Source organism: Photinus pyralis, unplaced genomic scaffold, assembly GCF_008802855.1.
Source record: "Photinus pyralis isolate 1611_PpyrPB1 unplaced genomic scaffold, Ppyr1.3 Ppyr1.4_LG8, whole genome shotgun sequence".
NCBI classification, from domain to species: domain Eukaryota; kingdom Metazoa; phylum Arthropoda; class Insecta; order Coleoptera; family Lampyridae; genus Photinus; species Photinus pyralis.
This window is the reverse complement of record NW_022170819.1, coordinates 26,085,645-26,108,251: the sequence shown is the minus strand read 5'-3', so window position 1 is coordinate 26,108,251 and position 22,607 is coordinate 26,085,645. Positions and strand designations below refer to the sequence as shown.

The following is a 22,607-nucleotide window of genomic DNA, read 5'->3' as shown; positions in this document are numbered from 1 at the left end:
TAATTCCTGCTTCGACGGCACATTAAGATTTAAGAAACAACCAGGTCTCCTCCTGCAGAACCAGGAGGCATTGCTAGCTCGACATCGCGCCACGGTCCACCAGCCAGAAGACCACGCTCACTCCGACGCTAGCCGCATTTTTATTTAGGTTAAAAGGTAAAAAGAAAGAATTGATATTTGGGGGTTTGTATAGCTACCTATCCTAAAGAAGCAGAGAATTTTTACTCTGCTTTGCACCTGGACCTCAACCAGAGTATGGGATGGTTTTAACAGTGGGACAGGTTGCCTAGGATAAGAACTTTTTAGGCGCGCACATTTATATACTTCAAACAGTAATTAAATTTTGTTTATTCGTACTATCGTGGTCATTTCGTAGCCGATTATCAATTTACATTATCTGTTTATGGGGCAATTCACAATTTCGCCGAAGTGAATGTTCTATGGAATGAGTATTTATTCAGATATGACAGTTGAAAAAGTTAAAAACAAAATAACTTATAATGTGTATACCTTATACATTTGCATGAAATGGACAGAATGGGAAAAATTGAGCTCTTTGAGAGGAGGCGGGCGTCCAGGTCTCCAAAACTAGTTTATACGCCACCTCAGTTTCGCCTTTTTGCCTTCGAAGTGTTTCGAAAAACCTTCTTGAAACTCGTCATCACTACGTTCGACACACAAGTCAAAGTTGGGCGTTTTCGCGTAAACACACACGACTTCTGCTGCATCAGGAGGAGCCAAATCCAGAATAAACCGTCCACTACTTTTAAAAGCCCATTCGGATATCCTTTCATAGCACGGACACTGCCAAGGATTTCCGGATATGGCGATCAGCCTTAACTTAGGTCGTAGCGCTTCTAACATGCCATTAGAGATATACGTCATGTTATTGAATTCGATATTCAACATCTCAATTTTCGAAGGAGGGTGTATATTAATCTTCAAAGTTTTTAATCGGTTTCTATCCAAATTAAGCCATCTCATATTTCTTAATCCTTGAAATGCGTCTTTGTCGATGAACTCGATTTGATTGTTAGCAAATGCGAGGTCTTTAATACTAGGTAGGTTGAAGAAGGCCCGCTGCTTGATGTCGCGTAGGGAATTGCTTGAAAGATCTATCGCTGTCAGAGCGGGTGTTCTGTAAAACCAAATTTGATCAAAATTTTCTAGCTTGTTTTCGGAAAGCACGACGGATGACAACTTTGGAAGATTATTAAACGCTCGTGGTAACACCTCTTTGATTTGGTTTGTATGTAACCCCAATTTGTTTAATGACGGTAAATCTTTAAAGGAACCTTCGACGATCAAACTCAGCTTGTTGTTGTGTAAATCGATCAGATAAAGTTCAGGAAGATTAATGAAAGCTCCCTCCCTGATCAATTCGATGTTGTTTCCACTAAGTGTCACCTCAAATTTGCTCAAAATGTTTTGCAACGCACCTTCATTTAAATCGAGTACGTTCTGATTACTGCACGATATATTGCTAATTACCCCTTTAAACTTAAGTGTATCCGGTGAAATACACCCGCTGATAGTTTCACTTTTACCGTTCACTTCCACCAAGGTATTATCGAATGTCGAAGGTCCATTTCCGCATTGCAACGATAACTTGAGATTTACTAGCAAGAGTATTAAGCACGCCTTGATCATAGTCCCAACTCTGGTTAATCACGCAATGATACTGTAAAATAAGCTTGTGCACAAAATTGATTAAGATATAGTTAATTGTGTCGTGACTGACCTTTCAACCATATGCTTTGATAAAGTAATAATCCTATTTTGACGTTGTGTATGGGAATTCCTTTATACGTGTCAAATTCTAGAGTGTCATCGGACATACTGGGGAACTCCATGGTCAAGAGTCCTCTAAAAAACTTGTTCAAAAGTTATATCCAAAGCCCAAATTTGCAAAAGTCATAGATCAGTAAACGCGGTAACGCATTTCGTTGGATGAAATCGCCATGATGAGGTAATGGGATTTTCATTTAACGACCATTCTATCTGATCGAATAAACTGGAAAATCTCGAATTTCGGATTGGGTTTTAACATACAATCAATGTAATTATTAATGATGGCATAACATTGAAAAAACATCTAAATGCTGTAATGCTCTTGGAAAAATTGTGCTAATGCAATAATCATTCACACGCAACATTCTTCCTCTTCCTATGCACTGCCTCAAGTTTATTACCTATAATTATATTTACAGACTAGGTAATGATTAAAAAAATGACTACTATGATCTCTCAATAATGTAAATTTGAATAATAAGGTGCATCGATTGCCGCCTGAGGGTAAGCAACCATCCCAAGCAGCTTCTATAGGAGAATCAGGAGTTTTGAATTCTGCAACTCCGATGTTTTTGATGCTGGCTTTAAATATTCGATAGTTTCTTTAGGACCCTGCTTCATACGTTGTCGTGCATCTTCTCCACTTCCCCATTTTTATTGTGAATAATGGACTGGATAGGCTGAAAGGAGGTAAGATAGAATTGGACAGAATTTTGGTGAAATAGCATTTACCCAAACTTTTTGAGCGTTCTTGAATTGACTGCAGTTTAGATTCCGCAAGTACAACATTGTTTGGGGTTGTTCTGCTGAGTCCTAAGGCAGTCCTCAAGACAAGCAATTTGGACTTTTTCCAATTTTTCAACACGAATAGTGGCTGTCGGGAAATAAACAAAACTACAGTAGTCAGCGAACAAAACTTTTATATACGATTAATAGAGTGCTTGAATGAGATCCCCATTTGACGCCGCGCGCCGTACAGAAATTTTAGAATGTTGGATCTAGTAGCACATTTTCTTACAACTGAGTTTAGGTGTGGTATAAAACTGAGTTTATAACATTGAATAAAAACACTATAAGAAGCCTAACCCCGTGGAAATAAAGCGCGACAGAGATTGAACTGAGAATATAATGGAAACACTGTCAATAGTGTCGATTCTTGAACTGAGAAGAATGAGAATTTGCTTTCCTCCTATTTACCGCAAAGAGAGTTCGGAGATCACAACCAATGCGGGTGCAAGGGGATTTGTCGCGCTTTCTTCCATAAGCGTTAGGCTTCTTATAGTGCTTTTATTCAATGGTTTATAATCAATAACAATGCCAAGAAATCTGATTGTCTCACATGCGACAATGTCCTTGCCACACAGATTTAGGATTGTTTCACCAGGTTTAATTCTTTTACAATTTATGTGAAGAAAGGCAGTTTTGTCAGCTGCAAATCCCACACCGATTTTACCTAAATTTGCATTTGTGATATTAACTGCTTGTTGAACAAGGGATTTAGACTTTTCAACATTTCCATAAGTACAGTACATTACAATGTCATCGACGAATTGAGATATAGTTACAGTTTTAGGAACGCCCTCAGTGATATCCCTTACCTACATAGATGAAATATCGCAGTGGGCTCAAAACACCACCTTGTGGAACTCCTTTGTGACTGAGTCTAAAACCTCTTTAAGAGAATCAGAGAAAATCATTCTATTACTGGTGATATAATAGTCGCGTTTAGAGCACCCTATTTCAGCTAATTTGTCCAAAAGTAAATCACTGATGAGCACGTTATCATATGCAGCTGGCACATTAAGGAAAGCTGCAATTAAATCTTTCTTATTTTTATTGCTTGTTGGGCTTTAAGGTGTAAACTCAACCATATTGTCAGTACAGGACTTTCCTTTTCTAGAACCTGATTTTGTAATATTCGCAATACCATTGTAACCTAATTTTTAGTAAAGATTGAAAAAGTTTGCAGAGATGGGAGATGGGTCTAACACCTCTATTATTAGGTTTATCAAAAAATAAGACAAAAGACTTTTTCCATGATTCGGGATAACAACTTGTTGAATAGATTTCATTGAAAACATGAAGGAGCAGCAGCTTGTATTTGATTGGGAGTTTTTTTTATTGTTTCATAATCAATGCCATCAACTCCCGCTGCTGAATTATTTTTAATTGAATCTAAAACTATATTGAGCTCAGCAAAATCAAAAGATTGATTAAAAAACAGATTATTGATGTCTGAACAAATGGGGAGATAATCAGGTTTCGTCTCACACCATGGAGGGCATATCCTATTAATAGTATTTTCTATTTGGGTTTGATTTTGACGATTACTACTGACGTTGGTAGGTTGAACTTGAGTCCATTTGTCTTTAAAAATGTTGCTTTTGTTCCAGACAAACTTAGAGCTAGAGTTGAAATTTATAGTTCCCGCAAACTGTTTGAAACACTCTTTTTTCTTTGTTCTGTAAATTCTTACAGCTATACAATTAATTCTATTGTAATTTATACGATCTACCATCATTTTGCTGAAATTCCATTTTTTATTTACTTTTCGCAGTCTTTTGACTTTGTTACACTCCTCGTCCCACCATGGAACAGGATTTTTTTATATTCGGAAGGGATAACTATTTTTTTAGGCGTGCTATCAATCAAACAATTTTTAACAGTATCAATAAAGGACTCATACTTGGCATTGGGTTCAGAGTTAACAAATTCGCCTGATAAAAATGTCAAGAACTTCTTTACTAGATCGGCAGTGAATTTACCCCAATCAGTACGGAATAGTGTTTTAACTTTAATAGTATATTGAAAGACAAGTGTTACAATGCGACCTATTGTAATACGACTATCTTGTGGCACGAGTGGCGACGCGAAGCGTAGCCACGAGTGTCCGCAAGATAGGAGTATTACAATAAAGCATTGTAACACGCGTTTTTCATACTATTTTTTCTATTTCGGTGCTTTAATTTAATTAAAAAAATCATTATCAGAAACTATAGGGAACATTAGAACTAACATGTTTTATGTTGGGAACGCTTTTTATGCCGTTAAGTTTTAGGTTGGCAGCGTAGTAAGGACTGACATTTTGAAGTTCAAACCAAGTACCCAACGAAGTACCTACTTGTACTAACTAGTAACTGCCAACTTAAGAGATGAGTTACCAAAAAAAAAACGACTATAATCACTGTCTTTGTACAACTGTTTTCGGCCGAAAACAGTTGTACAAAATCATCATTGTGACACCGAAATAGAAAATAGTTATTTATATAACAAGAGCGCAAAGTTCAATTTCGCGCATTGAGACTGAAGGTATTTTGACGAGGCGAAGCCGAGTTAAAATATCAGTCAAATGCGCGAAATAACTTCGCGCTAGCGTTATATACAATATTTTTTCTACAACTGAACCGATTGTTAATTAAATTGCTGTTTAAGTTCAACTTTGTCCCGTGCGCGAAATACTTTTTTTCACTGTTGACGATTTCGCGCACGTTGTCAAGAGCAACCTTACTTATTAATTAACCGATTAAAAATCTAGTACTTCGCGTTTCGAAATCCGTCAGAAAATGACAGGTTTTTTTTGACAGTTGTAGAAAAAAGACTTTTTATGGTATAAGTTTTTAACTAAGTTAATTTCAGATTTATTATTCAATGTTAATAGTGAAAAATATCGGAAGATGATCAGAGCCAAGGGGATCGTCAAAGATTATTGACTTTGTCAGCTATATCATAAGTAGAGCAAATGAGATCAATATTGGAATGATTGTTGTTAGATGGATTAATACGAGTTATCACGGTTATGTAAAAAAAGATCGTGAATCAGGGGCGGACTGGCCCGGGGGGGTGGGTGGCGATTGCCACCTGGCCCGTGGATCATAATGGCCCGTTGGAAATTTATAAGTATGTGCTGTATTTAGTTTCTTGCACTATTAATAAATTATTAGCACGTTTCTCTAATTGGGGTTGATGAAATTCTGTTTTAATGGAAGTGTTTTACAATGAATTTATCATTTTTTGTCGTAGCATGAAAGTGCTGAAATACAATGATAGGCGACGCACCTCGTGTGGATTGTATATTTTGTTACTTATGTATGTATGGTAATTTTCTATAAGAAAACTTTTTTTCCGGGTCGATCCTTTTTTAGCAAAAATCGACTACACCAAAAATTCTCGGGAAAACACTTTTTCTTATTAATTTGGGTGCGTAGAATCCAAATCAATTTGTACTTTTTCGATCAGACTTCTCAATCAAAAGTTATAGACTAGAAACCAATTTCGAAAAAAAATTCAAAGGGCTGTAACTTTTGAACTAGTAGCCCAATCTTGGAGCTGTTTGAAATTATGGATTCTAATTTCTATAAGAAAAAATTTTTTACGGGTCGATGTGAGACAATTTTTTTTTCGGGGCTCAAAAAAAGACAGTGTATAACCTTCCTTTTTTACCAAAAATCCACTACACCAAAGTTTCTCGGGAAACCACTTTTTCTTATTAATTTGGATGCGTAGAATCCAAATCAATTCGTACTTTTTCGATCAGACTTCTCAATCAAAAGTTATAGACTAGAAACCAATTTCGAAAAAAAATTCAAAGGGCTGTAACTTTTGAACTAGTAGCCCAATCTTGGAACTGTTTGAAATTATGGATTCTACAGGCCACATTCTATAAGAAATTTTTTTTCCGGGTCGCTCTGAGACAATTTGTTTTTCGGGGCTCAAAAAAAGGCAGTGTATACGTGATCATCTACGCAATTTGCGAGCTTTGCACCATTACTATTAGTATTGCGACAGTTCCAGCTTATATTGTGTAAATTAAAGAGATTCGAGACAGTTCCATCAAGATGAGAAAATATTGAATTCCACTGGACCTGTGATAAATATATCTTACATAATTCCACTTTATCATCCGGAGAATCTAAAGTAATTACTTTGAATGCAATGTTCTTGAGAGGCCACATCCTTTTGAGTCATTGCGGTTTTTAGCGCATTTTTGCAAAAATTTTTTTTTGTAAAAAGTAGCTTTTAATCTCACTTTGGCTGGCTGGCTGGCTGGCAGTAAATGCGCGCCCGTAGAAAAACGCTTTTAAAAAGACAAGGAGTGTACATGTAACTATCGGGGCCGTGTAATTAAGAACGTTAGGGATGGGGCTATAAGATTTGGAGTCGACGACATCTGGACGCCATCCCCGAGCGTATTATACTAACCTGGAGATTTTTCAGTTTTTATCTATCTTCTTCTACAGTTTTTCTCCGATTGTTTTCAAATTGGTGTCGTCGGGAAGATCTTGTCAACGCGCACAACTCCTGCGGAATTTTGTTTTTGTTTCCTAGGGGCGAAATAAACCACCTTTTGCGCGGCGCGCTTCGAGGGGTAGTCGACTTTGGGCGCCCAAAAGTTTCTTACAGCGCGAATCGCGGTCTCTCTTTCTCGTGTCACTAATAGAAGGTCGAGCTATGTGAAGTACCCAAAAGTTGAATACGATTTTATGCCGGGATTTTAGCGAAATCTACCAAAATGGGAATTACGAATGAACGGGACGTCGGAACTGTGTATCGACAAAGGGAATGTGGTAACCCCCGACGAGATCTTACTGATGGTGGAGTCAAAACTTCAAACGCGAATTGCGAGTGCACGGTAAGTGAGAAAATGGTACCGACAAAGTGAACGTGGTAGCTTTCGGCAAGATCTTATTGATGGTGGAGTCAATATTGGCTAATAAAACACTGATCTGCCACACAAAAATGCGCTGAAGTCCCTTCGATCTCACACGAGGACTTTGATAATTTTTTTGATACTGCAAAATATTTGTTTGGCAAATCACCCTATTATCAAGAAACTTGCCTCAAAACTGAACATTTGGTATCTCGATGATGGGATTTTAGGTTCATTTGAAGAAGTTCTTGGAGAATTAAAAACAATAATTCGTGAATTCAAAAATATTGGCCTATCTCCAAATTTTCCTAATTGTGAATTATACTTCTGCAAGAATGCACCCAATTAACAGACCTCCTTCCGCAAATAATTTATATCTCCTTGGTGTCCCTGTAACTGAAGACACGTTTCCTTCACTTGCGTCCAAAATTATGGAAACATTTATATCTCTCTATCTAACGTAGATAAATGCACATAAGACTTTTTGCCTTCTTAGTAACCGTCTATAGATACCAAAACTTAATTATTTTTTGAGATGTTGTCTATTCTGGAAACAGGAGGATATATGCCAAATTTTTGACACCAAGCGCAGAAGCATTTTGCAGGATCTTTTAAATATCAGTCGATTTCGTGCAATCAAGCGTCCCTTCCTGTCTCTTTAGGGGGTCTAGGAATTCGTTCCATATCCTTTACTTTCTTTCCTTCCTTCCATTCCATTGTACGTCGGATCTTGCAGGTACAATTCTCAATCCGTCTTCGACAGACTTTGAAATCCAGTACAAAATGGAAGCTTTGAATTTTGGGTAACACAACATCCTGATTGACCACATCTAGGAAAAGATAGACCAGCTTTCCAAAAAAAAATTGAGTTTTACAACTTATGACCGATAAACACTAACAACTTTCGGCTCACCTCGGTCAATATATTCAAAGCTTTATTGTTGCTGGTAAACAAGTCAGAAAACCCAGTGTAATAAAAGAGAATTTTTTTCTTGAGCCCACTCTGATAAAATTTGGGCAAGAGTTAGGCGTCGATCATTTAATTGTTATGTAGAAAAATGTTTAAGTTCGCTTATTAAGTTCGATCATTGAATTCAAGGAGGGGATGGTGAACCCCCTTATTGGCAAAAAATTGCAGTATCCATAATTATAAAAAAATTACTACCAATCTACGTGGTGATTGTGGTCAATGGCGTACTTCTGCATGGTCAAGGGGGGCTTATTTTTTTAATGGCAGCCACAAATTTTTATTACATAGTCTTAGAGTACACTTTTTTGTACATAGTGCTTAAAAAGTGTCCACTAATTTAATAAAACATAGTGGATGTGGATTTATCCATTGACTCTGGAGAAGTACGCCACTGACCACTGACCACAAATACGTAGGTCGGTAGCTAACTTTCTCTAATTTTGTAGCTTCTTTAAAACATGCTGTTTTGAAGATATATCAGCGTTCCAGACAAAACTTCCGAATGTTTTCCTCAATCCTAAATTTGTAGTCTGATATTGAAACTTAATTGTATCGTATACCATTGTATTTATAAACTAAATACAATGCCTATACAAACGGGACGTGGCTAATTTGGGAACCAGATATCATATTTGAATGTTTCGGAAGATATTAGTGGTCGGAGTGTAAAATTATAATTCGATGTAATTGACTGACTACATTAAATTCCTTACCTCATCCTGTGGTAAGTCTCAACCCATGCCGGAATTCCCTTTATTCGATGACACATTGATTAAAAAATTGCAAGGAAGTTGACGAATACGTTCTAAGCACAAAACCATTTCCTTATGATCTCATTGAATGGAAAAATCTTTATTTTAATCATTAATGGAAATTAATGTTCTACTTATTCAATTCAATTCAATTCATTTATTAGTCGTAATATTTAACAAAAATTATTATTAATACATAATACTATTAGACCACAGGCATAGCCTAAAACGGTCCAGATAACTGAATTTTCTAATGTATAGGTTTCAGAATAGAAATCTTAGATCTATAATAACTCAAAGAAGTTTCTTTTAAATAATTTGTGTCTGTTGTGAAAAATATCTAAATTAGTATCATTCTTCGAAATTAAATTATATAATTTCATGGAATACAAAAGTGGCGAGTCCTTATACGAATTAGATTTAGCCCAGGGAATATAAAACATGTTGTAATTTCTTGGAACATTAAATTTAATTTCGCATAGTAGTTCAGAAGAGTCAATTTAAGCCATGAATAATCTTATACAAAATCATAACGCTGGATATATCTCTTCGCACTTTTAAACTACACATACTAGCTTCACCACGAAGTATCACAGAAGGAAAATCTCTTGGGCAAAGCTTATTCAATTTTTTAAAATATAAATATCTAAGAAAATAGTTGTGCACCTTTTCTATCCTTTTAATGTGTTTAACTGTATGTGGAGCCCATATAGTAAAACAATATTCTAGCTTTGATCTTACAAAAGCACAATATAACATAATGATTCCCTTTGTATTTCTAAAATGTCTAGTGTTTCTTTTTATGCACCCAATCATTTTGAAAGACTTACTTACTAAATAATCAATATGATTTACAAATGTAAAGTTATTATTAAAAACTACCCCGAGGTCTCTCACTGTGCAGACTGATTCAAGACGTTCACTATTAATTCTGTATTCAGTAGAGCACCTCGACTTTTTCCGAGAAATAGACATAACACAACATTTCTTTATATTTAACATTAATTTATTATTAATACACCAGTTATTGAGCGCATCTAAATCCTTCTGCAAAGCCAATGCATCAAGAGCCGAGTTTATTTCTTTGTAAAGTTTCAAATCATTAGCATACAAGAGACAAGAGGAGGTAAAAATTTTTGGCAAATCATTAATAAAAATAATAAGAAATAGGGGCCCAAGCTTCGAACCTTGCGGAACCCCGGACGTAGTAGAAACTAAAAGAATCATAATTAAGAAAACGGACATAGCGTTTCCTGGCTATTAGGTAGCTGCGAACTAGTTTTACCAACGATAAAGACGCACCCATATTTTTGAGTTTTTGGAGTAACACATCATGATGGACAACGTCAAAGGCCTTTGAACAATCGGTATACACAACATCAATAATTCTACCCCTTGCGTCCAAATTTCTATGCACATAATTAGAAAACAGTAGTAGGTTAGACTCGGTGGATCGGCCGGGATAAAATCCATGCTGAGAGGGAGTTATTAAACACCTCACTCCGTCCATCAGCGTCTTATAAATAACATTTTCAAATACTTTCGCAGAGCTGTTCAAAATTGATATAGGTCTATAGTTTGTTATTACATTTTCGGGACCTGATTTGTGAACTGGAGTAATCTTTGTCATTTTCCAAAGAGTTGGAAAGGTACCACTTTTAATTGATAAATGTCAGTTTATCACAAATAACATCTTTTAATTGTTTAAGAAAAAATGTCGGAATTCCATCGGGTCCACTACTCATTTTATTTTTAAGTTGGTCTATTGCTCTGGAAGTGACACTGTTATCAACAACTTTAAGGCAAAACTTATCTGAGTGTAAGTTGGATTCCTCACTACTATCATCATTCAACGTATCCAGATCATAACTGGAGTTCTCAGTTGGATGGACCGATTTAAAAAATTTAGCAAAGGCATCAGGAATTTCTGACCCCTTAAATTTGGCATTATCATAATTCATTTCATCCAACAATTTATATTTTGATCTTTGCTGTTTATAATACTTATAAAAGTTTGTGACATCACTACTCACAGGCTCCTCAATAGATTTGACATAATTTTCATATGCTTCCGCTATTTTAAATTTTAGAATTTTCCGAATCTCAATAAATCTGCTGTCAAAATAACTAGAGTGCTTTCTCTTTTTTGCTAATCTGTTTTTTTACGTTATAGTAATTTTAAATCATCATTAAACCAAATGGGTGATTTTGTTTCGCATTTATATGTACTTTTAGGGACGCACAAATCAAAAAATTAATTTAAATTATTGTAAAACATTTCAAGAGCTAAATTAACAATCAGTTGTAGTATATAGAGATTTCCAGTCACACCCTTGGATACAATTTTTTACATTTTTAATATTTACTTTCTTAAACTGGGGAAAAATATTTTCGCTACTTAAATTTTGAAGGTTAAATGTAGTAAATGGATTTCTTGGAGCATGAACCAAAATATTCAAAGCTGGGTGATGCAAATCCTCACGTATTAAAGGTACAATATCCCGGGTTACAGACACCCTATGTACATTAGCCAACACCAAATGAAGAGTCCTACCATTACTATTAAATATTGAATTAAAGCTTTCCATTGCATATAGGTCCATAAAATTATGAATACTCTTCAATTTACAATCCACATAATTATTTTCAAAATTATAACCAGAAGAGAAATTTGAAATATTAAAATCCCCTATTACAAGTAGATTTGAACTATTCCTTAACAGTTTTTTTTATTTTATCGATCTGATAAAAAAAGTTTTCATATATCTGATTACTACAATTTGGAGCAAAGTATACACAGGCTAAAATAAAATTAGACCCACTAACATTAAATGAACAAATTAAATAATCTAAATTATACGATGTGTAGCTTAGAAGTAGTGAAGGATGCAGGGTCGATCTCAACGCAATGAGAGCTCCTCCTCCTCTTTCCTTATTTAATTATATATTAACATGTGACAATCTGAAAACCTCGTATTGGATTTTATAGTACAGGAAACGAAAGTTTCGACCTGGCAGTCTTTTTCAAAATGAAACGATTTTGACAGTAGGTTTTGAATAGACTAGGGATCAAAACGTATATCATGCCAAAAGGCGTTTTCGCCCTGAAGGTGCTTACCACCCCATCTCGGAGAAGACATTTTTTTAATAATTTGACCGCACGAAAAATAGTTTTATCAAATGGAGCATATAAGAAGCCCTTTTAGTGCCAAGTCTTTTGCTTGATCATTTCGAAATTAGTTCAGTTAATTTCGCACCTTGGTCTAGTAATATTTCATCTATGTCTTCTACGTTTACAGGAAAATTAAGTTCATTTGATTTAGAGTATTTTCGTAGGTACGATATTTTAATTTTTAATTCTGTGTGAAGAATTGGTTATAGGGGTAAAGTTGACTTTTTTCTCTTCCACCTTAAACTTGATTAAAAGAAGTACAGCAATTTGCAATTGCAATTTGTATTAACATTAGGCAAGTCCTCCTCTTCGTCACTAAAATGCAAGTCCGAGCTACTGTCTTTGCAATTCGACCAATCTTTTGTTGCACTCTCGCCTTTATCCCAGGCGTTTGGGTGTTCAATTTTATTGCTTTTTGCAAAATTCTTTAGACTGGGTCTTAGGTCTTAATTAGCCATTAGCAACACTTGTCGGTACGGAAACCATACGACGCCGACGTACAAAAAAATGTAAAAAGACAACAAAACCACTTTTTGCGTAAACAGCTTGCTCTGCAAGTTATAAGTTGGAAACCATTTAAAATCATCATTTTTAGTGGTTTTTTGAAGATTTCTCATATACTTGCTGGGAATATTTTTGTTGGAAAAAACTTTAGATTCGTGTTCAGCACACCAAAAAATCATAGAATTTACCAATAATAACAATTACACGTATTGCCCATTACCGTTTAACTGGTCTAAAGAAGTAATTCTAGGCAAAAAACGTTCCTTACATTTTTTTAATTGATACTTTTTCGGATTTTCTTTTTGGTAGTCGGCCATGATTTTATAACAATCGAATTTTATACAAATCAAGGAAAGGATTCTTTAATATCATTGATTCTAATGTAAATAATTAATTAATAAAAATAAGACAACAAAGTGATCAGCAGGGCTTATAGTTTGAAGACTAGGCCACTAGATCGACCGGGAAAAAACATTTTCTTATAGAATTTGGCCCGTAGAATCCATAATTTTAAACAGTTTGAAGATTGGGCTACTAATTCAAAAGTTACAGCCCTTTGAAATTTCTTTCGAAATTGGTTTCTAGTCCATAACTTTTGATTGAGAAGTCTAATCGAAAAAGTACGAATTGTTTTGGATTCTACGCACCAAAATTAATAAGAAAAGGTGTTTTCCCGAGAAATTTTGGTGTAGTCGATTTTTGGTAAAAAAGGAAGGTTATACACTGCCTTTTTTTGAGCCCCGAAAAAAAAATTGTCTCAAATCGACCCGGAAAAAAAATTTTCTTATAGAATGTGGCCTGTAGAATCCATAATTTCAAACAGTTCCAAGATTGGGCTACTAGTTCAAAAGTTACCGCCCTTTGAATTTTCTTTCGAAATTGGTTTCTAGTCTATAACTTTTGATTGAGAAGTCTGATCGAAAAAGTACGAATTGTTTTGGATTCTACGCACCAAAATTAATAAGAAAAAGTGTTTTTCCGAGAAATTTTGGTGCAGTCGATTTTTGGTAAAAAAGGAAGGTTATACACTGCCTTTTTTTGAGCCCCGAAAAAAAAATTGTCTCAGATCGATCCGGAAAAAAAATTTTCTTATAGAATGTGGCCTGTAGAATCCATAATTTCAAACAGTTCCAAGATTGGGCTACTAGTTCAAAGGTTACAGCCCTTTGAATTTTCTTTCGAAATTGATTTCTAGTCTATAACTTTTGATTGAGAAGTCTGATCGAAAAAGTACGAATTGTTACACTTGCTTTTTTTGAGGCCGGAAAAAAATTGTCTGAGATCGAGCGGGAAAAACATTTTCTTATAGAATTTGGCCTGTAGAAACACCCCGTAGTGTATACATACTGATCCTTTGATCATTTGAAAAAGTATGTACTGCGATTAACGTACCAACCTGTCTTCTCTATTTCCCAATTAGTCGCATTTAGATTGCAGAGACTGCGTGGTTTAACTTGTTTTATTTGTTTTTAAACTCTTTTGACCTTGCGGCAACGATTATATTATTTTGCGAAAGTAACAATCAGTAATTTAACTTTTCCCCCTGGCAGGTATAAGTTGCTCGAAGAATTTCATAGCAAGGATTGGCAAAGAAAATGAATGTGTAAGATTACCTAGGTATCAAGTTTTATTTGTCCAAACAAATCACAATTACATATTGTTGCAGTTGCAGGAATCTACGCACTTTTAAGAATTTATTTGGGGCGCATCTCGGCGATCACATTCTAATATGAAGGCGACGTTGAGCAAAATTCAGGTGAAGAACTGCACCAAGCCAGGAAAACCGAAACTAAAATTATACAAAAGATATAAACCACAAAATACGTCGCGATTTTCTCACTTGAAGTTTTTCTATTTACAGCCAGCCATTTTGGGAAAGCAGAACGGCGGTTGAGGATCGTATTTTAATAGTCCTTTTTCTTCCAAACGTGAGCCCAAAATCCTAGCTCGTACTCGTTTTCACCACGGTCAAGGCACGCCTGTGAGTATGTCGTGGGATAAACGCACACGGCCGTAGCTTTTAGTTCGGGACGAAACCATCCCGCGTTAACCGAAATGTTATTTTTAAGTCCCCAAGATACTATCTTATCCAAGCAGGAACACTGCCACGGATTACGGTACACCTCAAATGATTTTAAACTGGGTCGCAACGTCTCTAACATCCTGTCCGATATGTACGTTATATTATTAAACATTATGTAAAGTTCGGCCAGTTTGGAAGGTCTGTGGAGATTGAGCTCGATGCTTCTAAGCCTGTTGTCCTCGAAAGTCATTTTTTCCAAATTTCGCAATCCTTTAAACGCGTCTGGATCGATGTACTCGAGCAGATTTTGGGCGAACAGGAGAAACTTCAAGTTTGGAAGGTTGATAAAGGCACCCCTCGTGATTTCGCGTAACTGATTGTACCCAAAATATAATCGTTCCACATTGGGTGTTGCAGAGAACCAATCTTGATCAAAACGGTCCAACTTGTTACCGGTAAACGCGATGTACCTTAACTTTGGAAGATTGTTGAAAGCCTGCTGCCACACCACCGTAATTTTATTATCACTTAATAACACTTCGCTTAATGATGGCAAATCCTTAAACGAATTTTTAGCAATCCACGTAATTTCGTTGTATCGCAAGTTGATGTAATAGAGCCCGGGAAGATTTAAGAACGCCCCTTCCCTTATGAACTCGATACGATTATTCCTTAAATCCAAGCGAAAATTGCTCGAAATATTTTGTACTGCGCCATAATTTAAATCGAGTATATTGTCTTGATTATTAATGGCTATTGCTGTAATTTGGCCTTTAAAGGTTATTGTCTCTGGTGAGAGGCATCCATTTATGGTTTCCTTGACGTTGTTTATCCTTATTACTGTGTCGTCGAACGTGGAGATTGTACATTGTAGCGAAACACCTCTGATTATGAGAATGAGCAAAAGTATCGAACACGTCTTCATCATTGCGAATCATGACCCAACACACCCGAAATTTCTTGCATTTAGTTCTATGCACCACAAAAGTCTATTTGGACTATAATTATAAAACAGCGACGCGACGAAAGGTGAAGAAGTTGCCGTGAGGCAAACTAACTAGAATCTGCGTCATTCACCTTCACAATGTTGGTATTTACCATTGGCATCGGTACCGGGTGAAGAGGAGGGAAGTGATTATACAAAATTACCGTACAACTAAAATTATAAATAATTAATGAATGTACCTACCTACCTGTTTTGCTCGTTGTACCATGAGGTACTCATCAGATGTTCAGTTTGTCGCGACAACGACGTAAAAAATTTCAGTAACGAATTACCTTATCATCGTTTTTGGATGGTACGAAGAAATTGACCATCATCGGTCGAATTCTAAAGAACGCAAATATCTATAGCTAATTGGAGATGTGGAAATTTCAAAGAATGGTTACGCGAGTGGAGTTCTATGAAAAAAAATGTATAATTGTTGATGTTATTAAAAGATGCTACTCAGAACATTGGTTTTTATGTGTGGTTTTGCCTATTTTGCCTCATGCCTTAAACCTACTGATTTGGAGTAGGCTTTGCCTGAGCAAACCTAATATAAATTTCCTTTAATTTGATAGTAAGTAATTTAGAATTTTTGAGCCTGCGGCATTCTTAGTGGTTTCCATACAGCTTAAAAATTTAGTTGGGTATTTCATATGAGATAAGCCAAATTGAGTTATAATGACCAAAATGTAATTTATAACATTCCAAAGTGCATGTGGACTATAACTCTGACACAGACCGTTCATTTAATTTTGTGGCAGAGGTACTGGAAGAGTTCTAATTAAATTGACGTCCAGCAACGCATTGAATAGAATCCAAATTTGTAACTGCCCTGCCTACTCGGCAGTCGTTATATCGTTTTTAAGGAACTTTCTTTTTCTTTATCCTTTTTTAGCATTTAATCATGAGGACAACTAACTAGGTACTACTTGACACCCACACAATGATAACTAAAAATAGTACATTATATACTAAGGCAGAGAAGTCCAGTATTATTGCCTGAGCACCATTTCGAGGCGCTTGCCATGGTATATTACAATTTTTTCACTACTAGCACATGAAGTCATCTAAATTATTGTTATGCAAAGAAGAACGAAGGAAAACTTATAAGACAATCTGACGTCCACCAACACCACACTAGACGAAAAGATATCGTTAGACGTCCATGTTCTCGCCTCGCTGTAACACAAAACGGTGTACCTAAGTACCTTATAAATCAAAGTGCTTATTCAATACTGTGCCCCCAAATGTCAGACAATAGCCGTCTAATAATTTCAGACACAAGTTAAAATCATTTTTAGTGACACATGTGTTTTATTCGCTTGAAGAATTCGTTGAGTCTAGTCACCTGATCCCTTAAATTTTACATTTTGCGTTTTTTTATAATCGTGTCATTTTAATTCTACATGTGTCTTGTCTTATGTATAAGTGTACAGTGTCTTATATTATTTATGTTAAATTTATATACAAACCCTGACAAGTGTAAATTGTACGGTCGATCTCAGACAATTTTTTTTCCGACCCAAAAAGAACCAAGTGTATAACCTTCCTTTTTTACGAAAAATCGACTGCACCAAAATTTCTCGGGAAAATACGTTTGGTTATTAATTTTGGTGCGTAGAATCCAAAACAATAAATAGTTATGGACAAAAAACAAATTTCGAAAAAAAATTCGAAGGGCTGTAACTTTTGATCTTGTAGCCCAATCTTCAAACTGGATTCTACGGGCCAAATTCTATAGGAAAATGTTTTTTCCCGGTCGATCTCAGACAATTCTTTTTTCCGGCCTCAAAAAAAAGGCAGTGTATAACCTTCCTTTTTTACCAAAACTCGTCTACACCAAAATTTCACGGAAAAACAATTTTTCTTATTAATTTTGGTGCGTAGAATCCAAAACAATTCGTACTTTTTCGATCAGACTTCTCAATAAAAAGTTATAGACTAGAAATCAATTTCGAAAGAAAATTTAAAGGGCTGTAACTTTTGAACTAGTAGCCCAATCTTGGAACTGTTTGAAATTATGGATTCTACATGCCACATTCTATAAGAAAATAATTTTTTCGGTTCGATTTGAGACAATTTTTTCTTCGACCCTCAAAAAAAGGCAGTGTATAACCTTCCTTTTTGACCAAAAATCGACTGCACCAAAATTTCTCGGGAAAACACTTTTTCTTATTAATTTTGGTGCGTAGAATCCAAAACAATTCGTACTTTTTCGATCAGCATTCTCAATAAAAGTTATAGACTAGAAACCAATTTCGAAAGAAAATTCAAAGGGCTGTAACTTTTGAACTAGTAGCCCAATCTTGGAACTGTTTGAAACTATTATAACCTTCCTTTTTGAATCGCAACAAAGATTCCAAGCAGAAGAGTTTTTATTATCAGAATCTTGCCCCCAAGATATGTGACTCGCCCCTCGTTCGGGGTTTCCAGCCTACAGTTGAATGTGGACCACAATCACGGAATTAGGTGTCACTACTCATTGTCGTAAGGTTGAATATACAGGGTGGAACCTCTCAAGGTAGTTAACTTGTGCTTAATAGTTTGTGATTTTGGATATGCGTATGTTAATATGAATTCAATACTTTGTATCGTGTATGCATTTATTTTTGTTTAAGTAGTTCAAAGTAGTTTCTGATACATTACGAACTATTTTCGTATGCTATGTAAACAAGAAGTAACTACTACTAACTAAAACTATTGTCACAATACTACGCTCCTAAGAGTTGTTAGATAAATTCTATACCTTCGAATTTTAGGTCAGATATTAAGGTATCCTGTAGGAGAACCTTTCCTTCTATTGTAAATGCGGTGATGTACGTCGCCGTTTTATCGCCCACTTCAACACTGCGAAGGGCTACAATGACTGTATCACCCGATGTCGGTATGAATTTGAAAGAAGAGAATCCTCGCGAACCATCCACACTAGGTATCTAAAGCGAAATAGAAATAGTATAAATGGAGCAGCAGAAATTCCTATAGAAGCACCTGCACTGCGCGAATACCGTTTATATCGGCATCTGCACTGAGTAAATAAGAACACCCCAAGTACGCATCCGCCGTGTAGTTGTACTTTTCTGTACTGCACTTTCGCGGTAAAAAGAACCATTTTTGATGTACCTCAGACCAGACGCCACTTTCATGTGTCATATATCCAGGCCAGTAAATGTCAATAGCGGCTCTTAGGCGCAGATACTGATCCTTCCAGTCGATATGCGATATCTAACAAAACCGAATTTCAATTGCCGACCTTCGTTAATAAGATCATCACTTACGACACCTTCAGGGGTTATCGTTTTTATGTAAAGTGGGTCATTATTTACAAACTCTCCCTCATACGTTATGACCTCTTTACCTATAGATCCAACGTACAACAGCCTATCTTTAACGGTAGCCCACTCGGATTTAAATCCTTTGGTAGTTCTGCCGTTTCCGTCCATTAACAGCACCCATGGTATAGCCTCAGTGTTAACAATTTCAAATACCACGCCTGTACGATCGTCAACGGCCAGCAATTTTCCATCGTACGTAACCAGTTCCGAAAGCTCCATACTTCGGTCTTTGATCGCGTAGTTAGTCTTCAGTGTGATGGGGTCCGTGCGATCCCAGTTCACTACTATGGTGTCTCTTCCCGGAAGATACCTTAAGTAGCCTTTCTTTAAATACGAAATCCACGTGGTTTCTTCTGTTGGACTTTTTGAGATAGAGTCTAAGTCTGCTATGATGGCTGCAAATTTGGGGGTGAAGCATTTAAGTTGCAATGGTCGTACTTACCTATACGAAAAGTGTGCATGTTACGAGTTTTGAAAGGGGCTGTCAAAGGATATTTATCGTTATAACCCTCCGAAAAACGTACGGCAAATAGGACAAGTCCAAGTAACGCCAGCCCTATTACAATCAACATTTAAACATAGCTTTAGTTGTTATTTGAATATACCTAAGGGCGGTTTGAACAGTTTGCCTTTCATAGCCCACATCTTACTCTCTTGACTGACCTAAACTCAATACACTATCTATGTTGTTTACGATTATATAATCGTCCTATTTGCACTTTGTAATGTCGTCCACGTGCCAAAGTGTATTTGGTTCATCAGTGTGTCCAAATCATAAAACGTGCAATTCCATCATATAACCTCACTGGTGTTGGGAATAGGCTTTCATACCCGCGTGGAAACTTAAGGCGACGTTCTGTTGACAGAGGCAACTCAAATTTAAATATTGGACATTCTTCTTTAAATTTAAATAGACCGAGAGATATACCTACAGCTTTGATGATAGCAGTCAAAGAGCAATGGGACTGTAAGTTCTTTATTTACTGGTTTCCTATTTAGTCTCTGGCTTCTACTCGAGCTTGACTGAATATTTAGACAAAATGTTTGTTTCTTCCTGAGATAACTGCCCGACAATGAATGAAGTTCATCTAATTTTTCATGTGATTATGTGGTTAAAAGGTTTTACATTCAGTGATATTCATGTATAAGTAGACAGGGATTTTCTATGTCTACTTCTAAATGATAAAAAGTCTTCTAAAGAGCGCCTAATTTTATGCAACCAAAGTACCTACCTACAACAAATAAGGATCTGCCTGTCATATTAATTAATTTAAATATCGGTTTGACTTCCATTATTCTAATTGCGATTCGTGTGCGATGTATTCAACTTAAAGAAAAAGTTGATATTTGCAATTGGTATAGTGCCGATTTCTATGAAGCCAAAGCAACAAATTCAAATTAATAATTAATATGGCAGCCAGATCTTTATTTGCTTCAAGAAGTTACTTTGGTTGCATAAAATTAGGCGTCTTTTATCATGTAAAAGTAGACATAGGAAATTCCTATAGGAAACCCGTCTACTTCTACGTGAATATCAAATATCACTGTTATACTGAATACATTCCACTTTGATTTAGTACTATATCAGGGATCATTTTTGTACTAAAGCATACAGATATTGATTTCATATCAATACAATAACCGACTCATACGCCTAGCCTTAAAGAAAAGTAAGAAACAAGTAGATAATACCTATACTTCCATTTAACGAGATACCACTTTCAATATGAAGATATACAACAACTATAAGTCAAAATCAAAATTCCTGTAACATCCTTTTACTGGTTTAGTTAGTTAGTCCAGACAAGGACAACACGAATAAAAAGTTCAACTAGTGGTAATTGAATTTTTGTCAGGGATTTTATGGTTCTAAACAGTCTAACTGAAAATTTCGCGAAGCAAAGAACATTAAAAATAGTTCTTAACATTTTAGTATTACTAAACTTGTTTATCGGCCACCCACAGAAAGGAGACCAAGACACCAGCCACCTCACCAAGCGTTTATTGTTAATGCTGTAAAGAGAAAATAAATAAAGGCGACATTTAAAGGAAGGAAATTTGTAATATGGTGGAAATTTACACGGAATTCGAGGCGACAAGACATATGATAACTGATGAAGAACAGTGGCTTGAAAATAAAGTAATATTATACAGCAAGGCGAGAGGAGAGGAAAAAGACGATATTAGAATGAACATGGGAAGACGACACCCTTAAGGAAAGGATCCATAGGCTAGAAACACATAGGAGGTTCAAGTTCCTTTTGGTTTTATAATTACGAATTTTATTAGAAAATAGACTCATATGTAAAGTAATCCTCGATTGCGGGGGTTGTAATTTTTGTAGTACATCAAACATTTGTACTTCGTTAACCGATTATGAATAAATGATCCACAAACAACCCTTTAATTGTTCTTTAAGGTTAAAGTTCCCTTTGGTTTTACAATTACGAATTTTATTAGAAAATTCAGACGCATACGTATGACAATCCTCGATTGTAGGGGTTGTAAATTTTTAAGTACATCAAATATTTGTATTTCGTTATTCGATTATCTATAAATAGTCCATAAGCAACGCTTCAATTGCTCTTTAAGGTTAAGGTTCCTTTTGGTTTTAAAATTACGAATTTTATTAGAAAATTAAGACCCATACCCATACCCATAATAATCCTCGATTGCAGGAGTTGTAATTTTTGAAGTACTTACATCAAATATTTGTATTTAGTTATTCGATTATGTATAAATGATCCATAAGCAACCCTCCAATTGCACCCTTAGAATAAAGTTCCTTTTCGTTTTAAAATTTTGAATTTTTTTTAGAAAATTCAGACTCATATGTAAAGTAATCCTCGATTGCGGAGGTTGTAATTTTTGTAGTACATCAAACATTTGTACTTCGTTAACCGATTATGAATAAATGATCCACAAACAACCCTTTAATTGTTCTTTAAGGTTAAATTTAACTTTGATTTTAAAATTACGAATTTTAAGATTATATTCAGACCTATATGTATGTATAGTAATCCTCGATTGCGGGGGTTGTAATTTTTGAAGTACATCAAATATTTGTATTTCGTTATTCGATTATGTATAAATGATCCATAAGCAACCCTCCAATTGCACCCTTAGAATAAAGTTCCTTTTCGTTTTAAAATTTTGAATTTTTTTTAGAAAATTCAGACTCATATGTAAAGTAATCCTCGATTGCGGAGGTTGTAATTTTTGTAGTACATCAAACATTTGTACTTCGTTAACCGATTATGAATAAATGATCCACAAACAACCCTTTAATTGTTCTTTAAGGTTAAATTTAACTTTGATTTTAAAATTACGAATTTTAAGATTATATTCAGACCTATATGTATGTATAGTAATCCTCGATTGCGGGGGTTGTAATTTTTGAAGTACATCAAATATTTGTATTTCGTTAT

The 22,607-nt window shown here is 35.5% G+C and overlaps 3 protein-coding genes across 3 annotated transcripts; all 3 read right to left on the bottom strand.

Moving 5' to 3' along the window:
• Nucleotides 1-332: 332 nt before the first annotated feature.
• LOC116179666 (reticulon-4 receptor-like) lies at nt 333-1,697 on the bottom strand. Its single transcript, XM_031499478.1, has one exon. The coding sequence runs from the start codon at nt 1,648-1,650 to the stop codon at nt 589-591; it is 1,062 nt and encodes a 353-aa protein (XP_031355338.1). The 5' UTR covers nt 1,651-1,697; the 3' UTR covers nt 333-588.
• Nucleotides 1,698-14,440: 12,743 nt separating this feature from the next.
• LOC116179587 (phospholipase A2 inhibitor-like) lies at nt 14,441-15,953 on the bottom strand. The gene is made up of 2 exons (XM_031499384.1): nt 14,677-15,953; nt 14,441-14,625 (listed from the first exon to the last, which is right to left on the bottom strand). Exon 1 carries the CDS (start codon nt 15,785-15,787, stop codon nt 14,741-14,743), a length of 1,047 nt encoding a protein of 348 aa, XP_031355244.1. The 5' UTR covers nt 15,788-15,953; the 3' UTR covers nt 14,441-14,625; nt 14,677-14,740.
• Nucleotides 15,954-18,436: 2,483 nt separating this feature from the next.
• LOC116179673 (soluble calcium-activated nucleotidase 1-like) lies at nt 18,437-19,930 on the bottom strand. Its single transcript, XM_031499487.1, has 5 exons — nt 19,785-19,930; nt 19,622-19,735; nt 19,123-19,574; nt 18,836-19,069; nt 18,437-18,780 (listed from the first exon to the last, which is right to left on the bottom strand). The coding sequence occupies exons 1-5, from the start codon at nt 19,822-19,824 to the stop codon at nt 18,577-18,579; spliced, it is 1,044 nt and encodes a 347-aa protein (XP_031355347.1). The 5' UTR covers nt 19,825-19,930; the 3' UTR covers nt 18,437-18,576.
• Nucleotides 19,931-22,607: the final 2,677 nt, after the last annotated feature.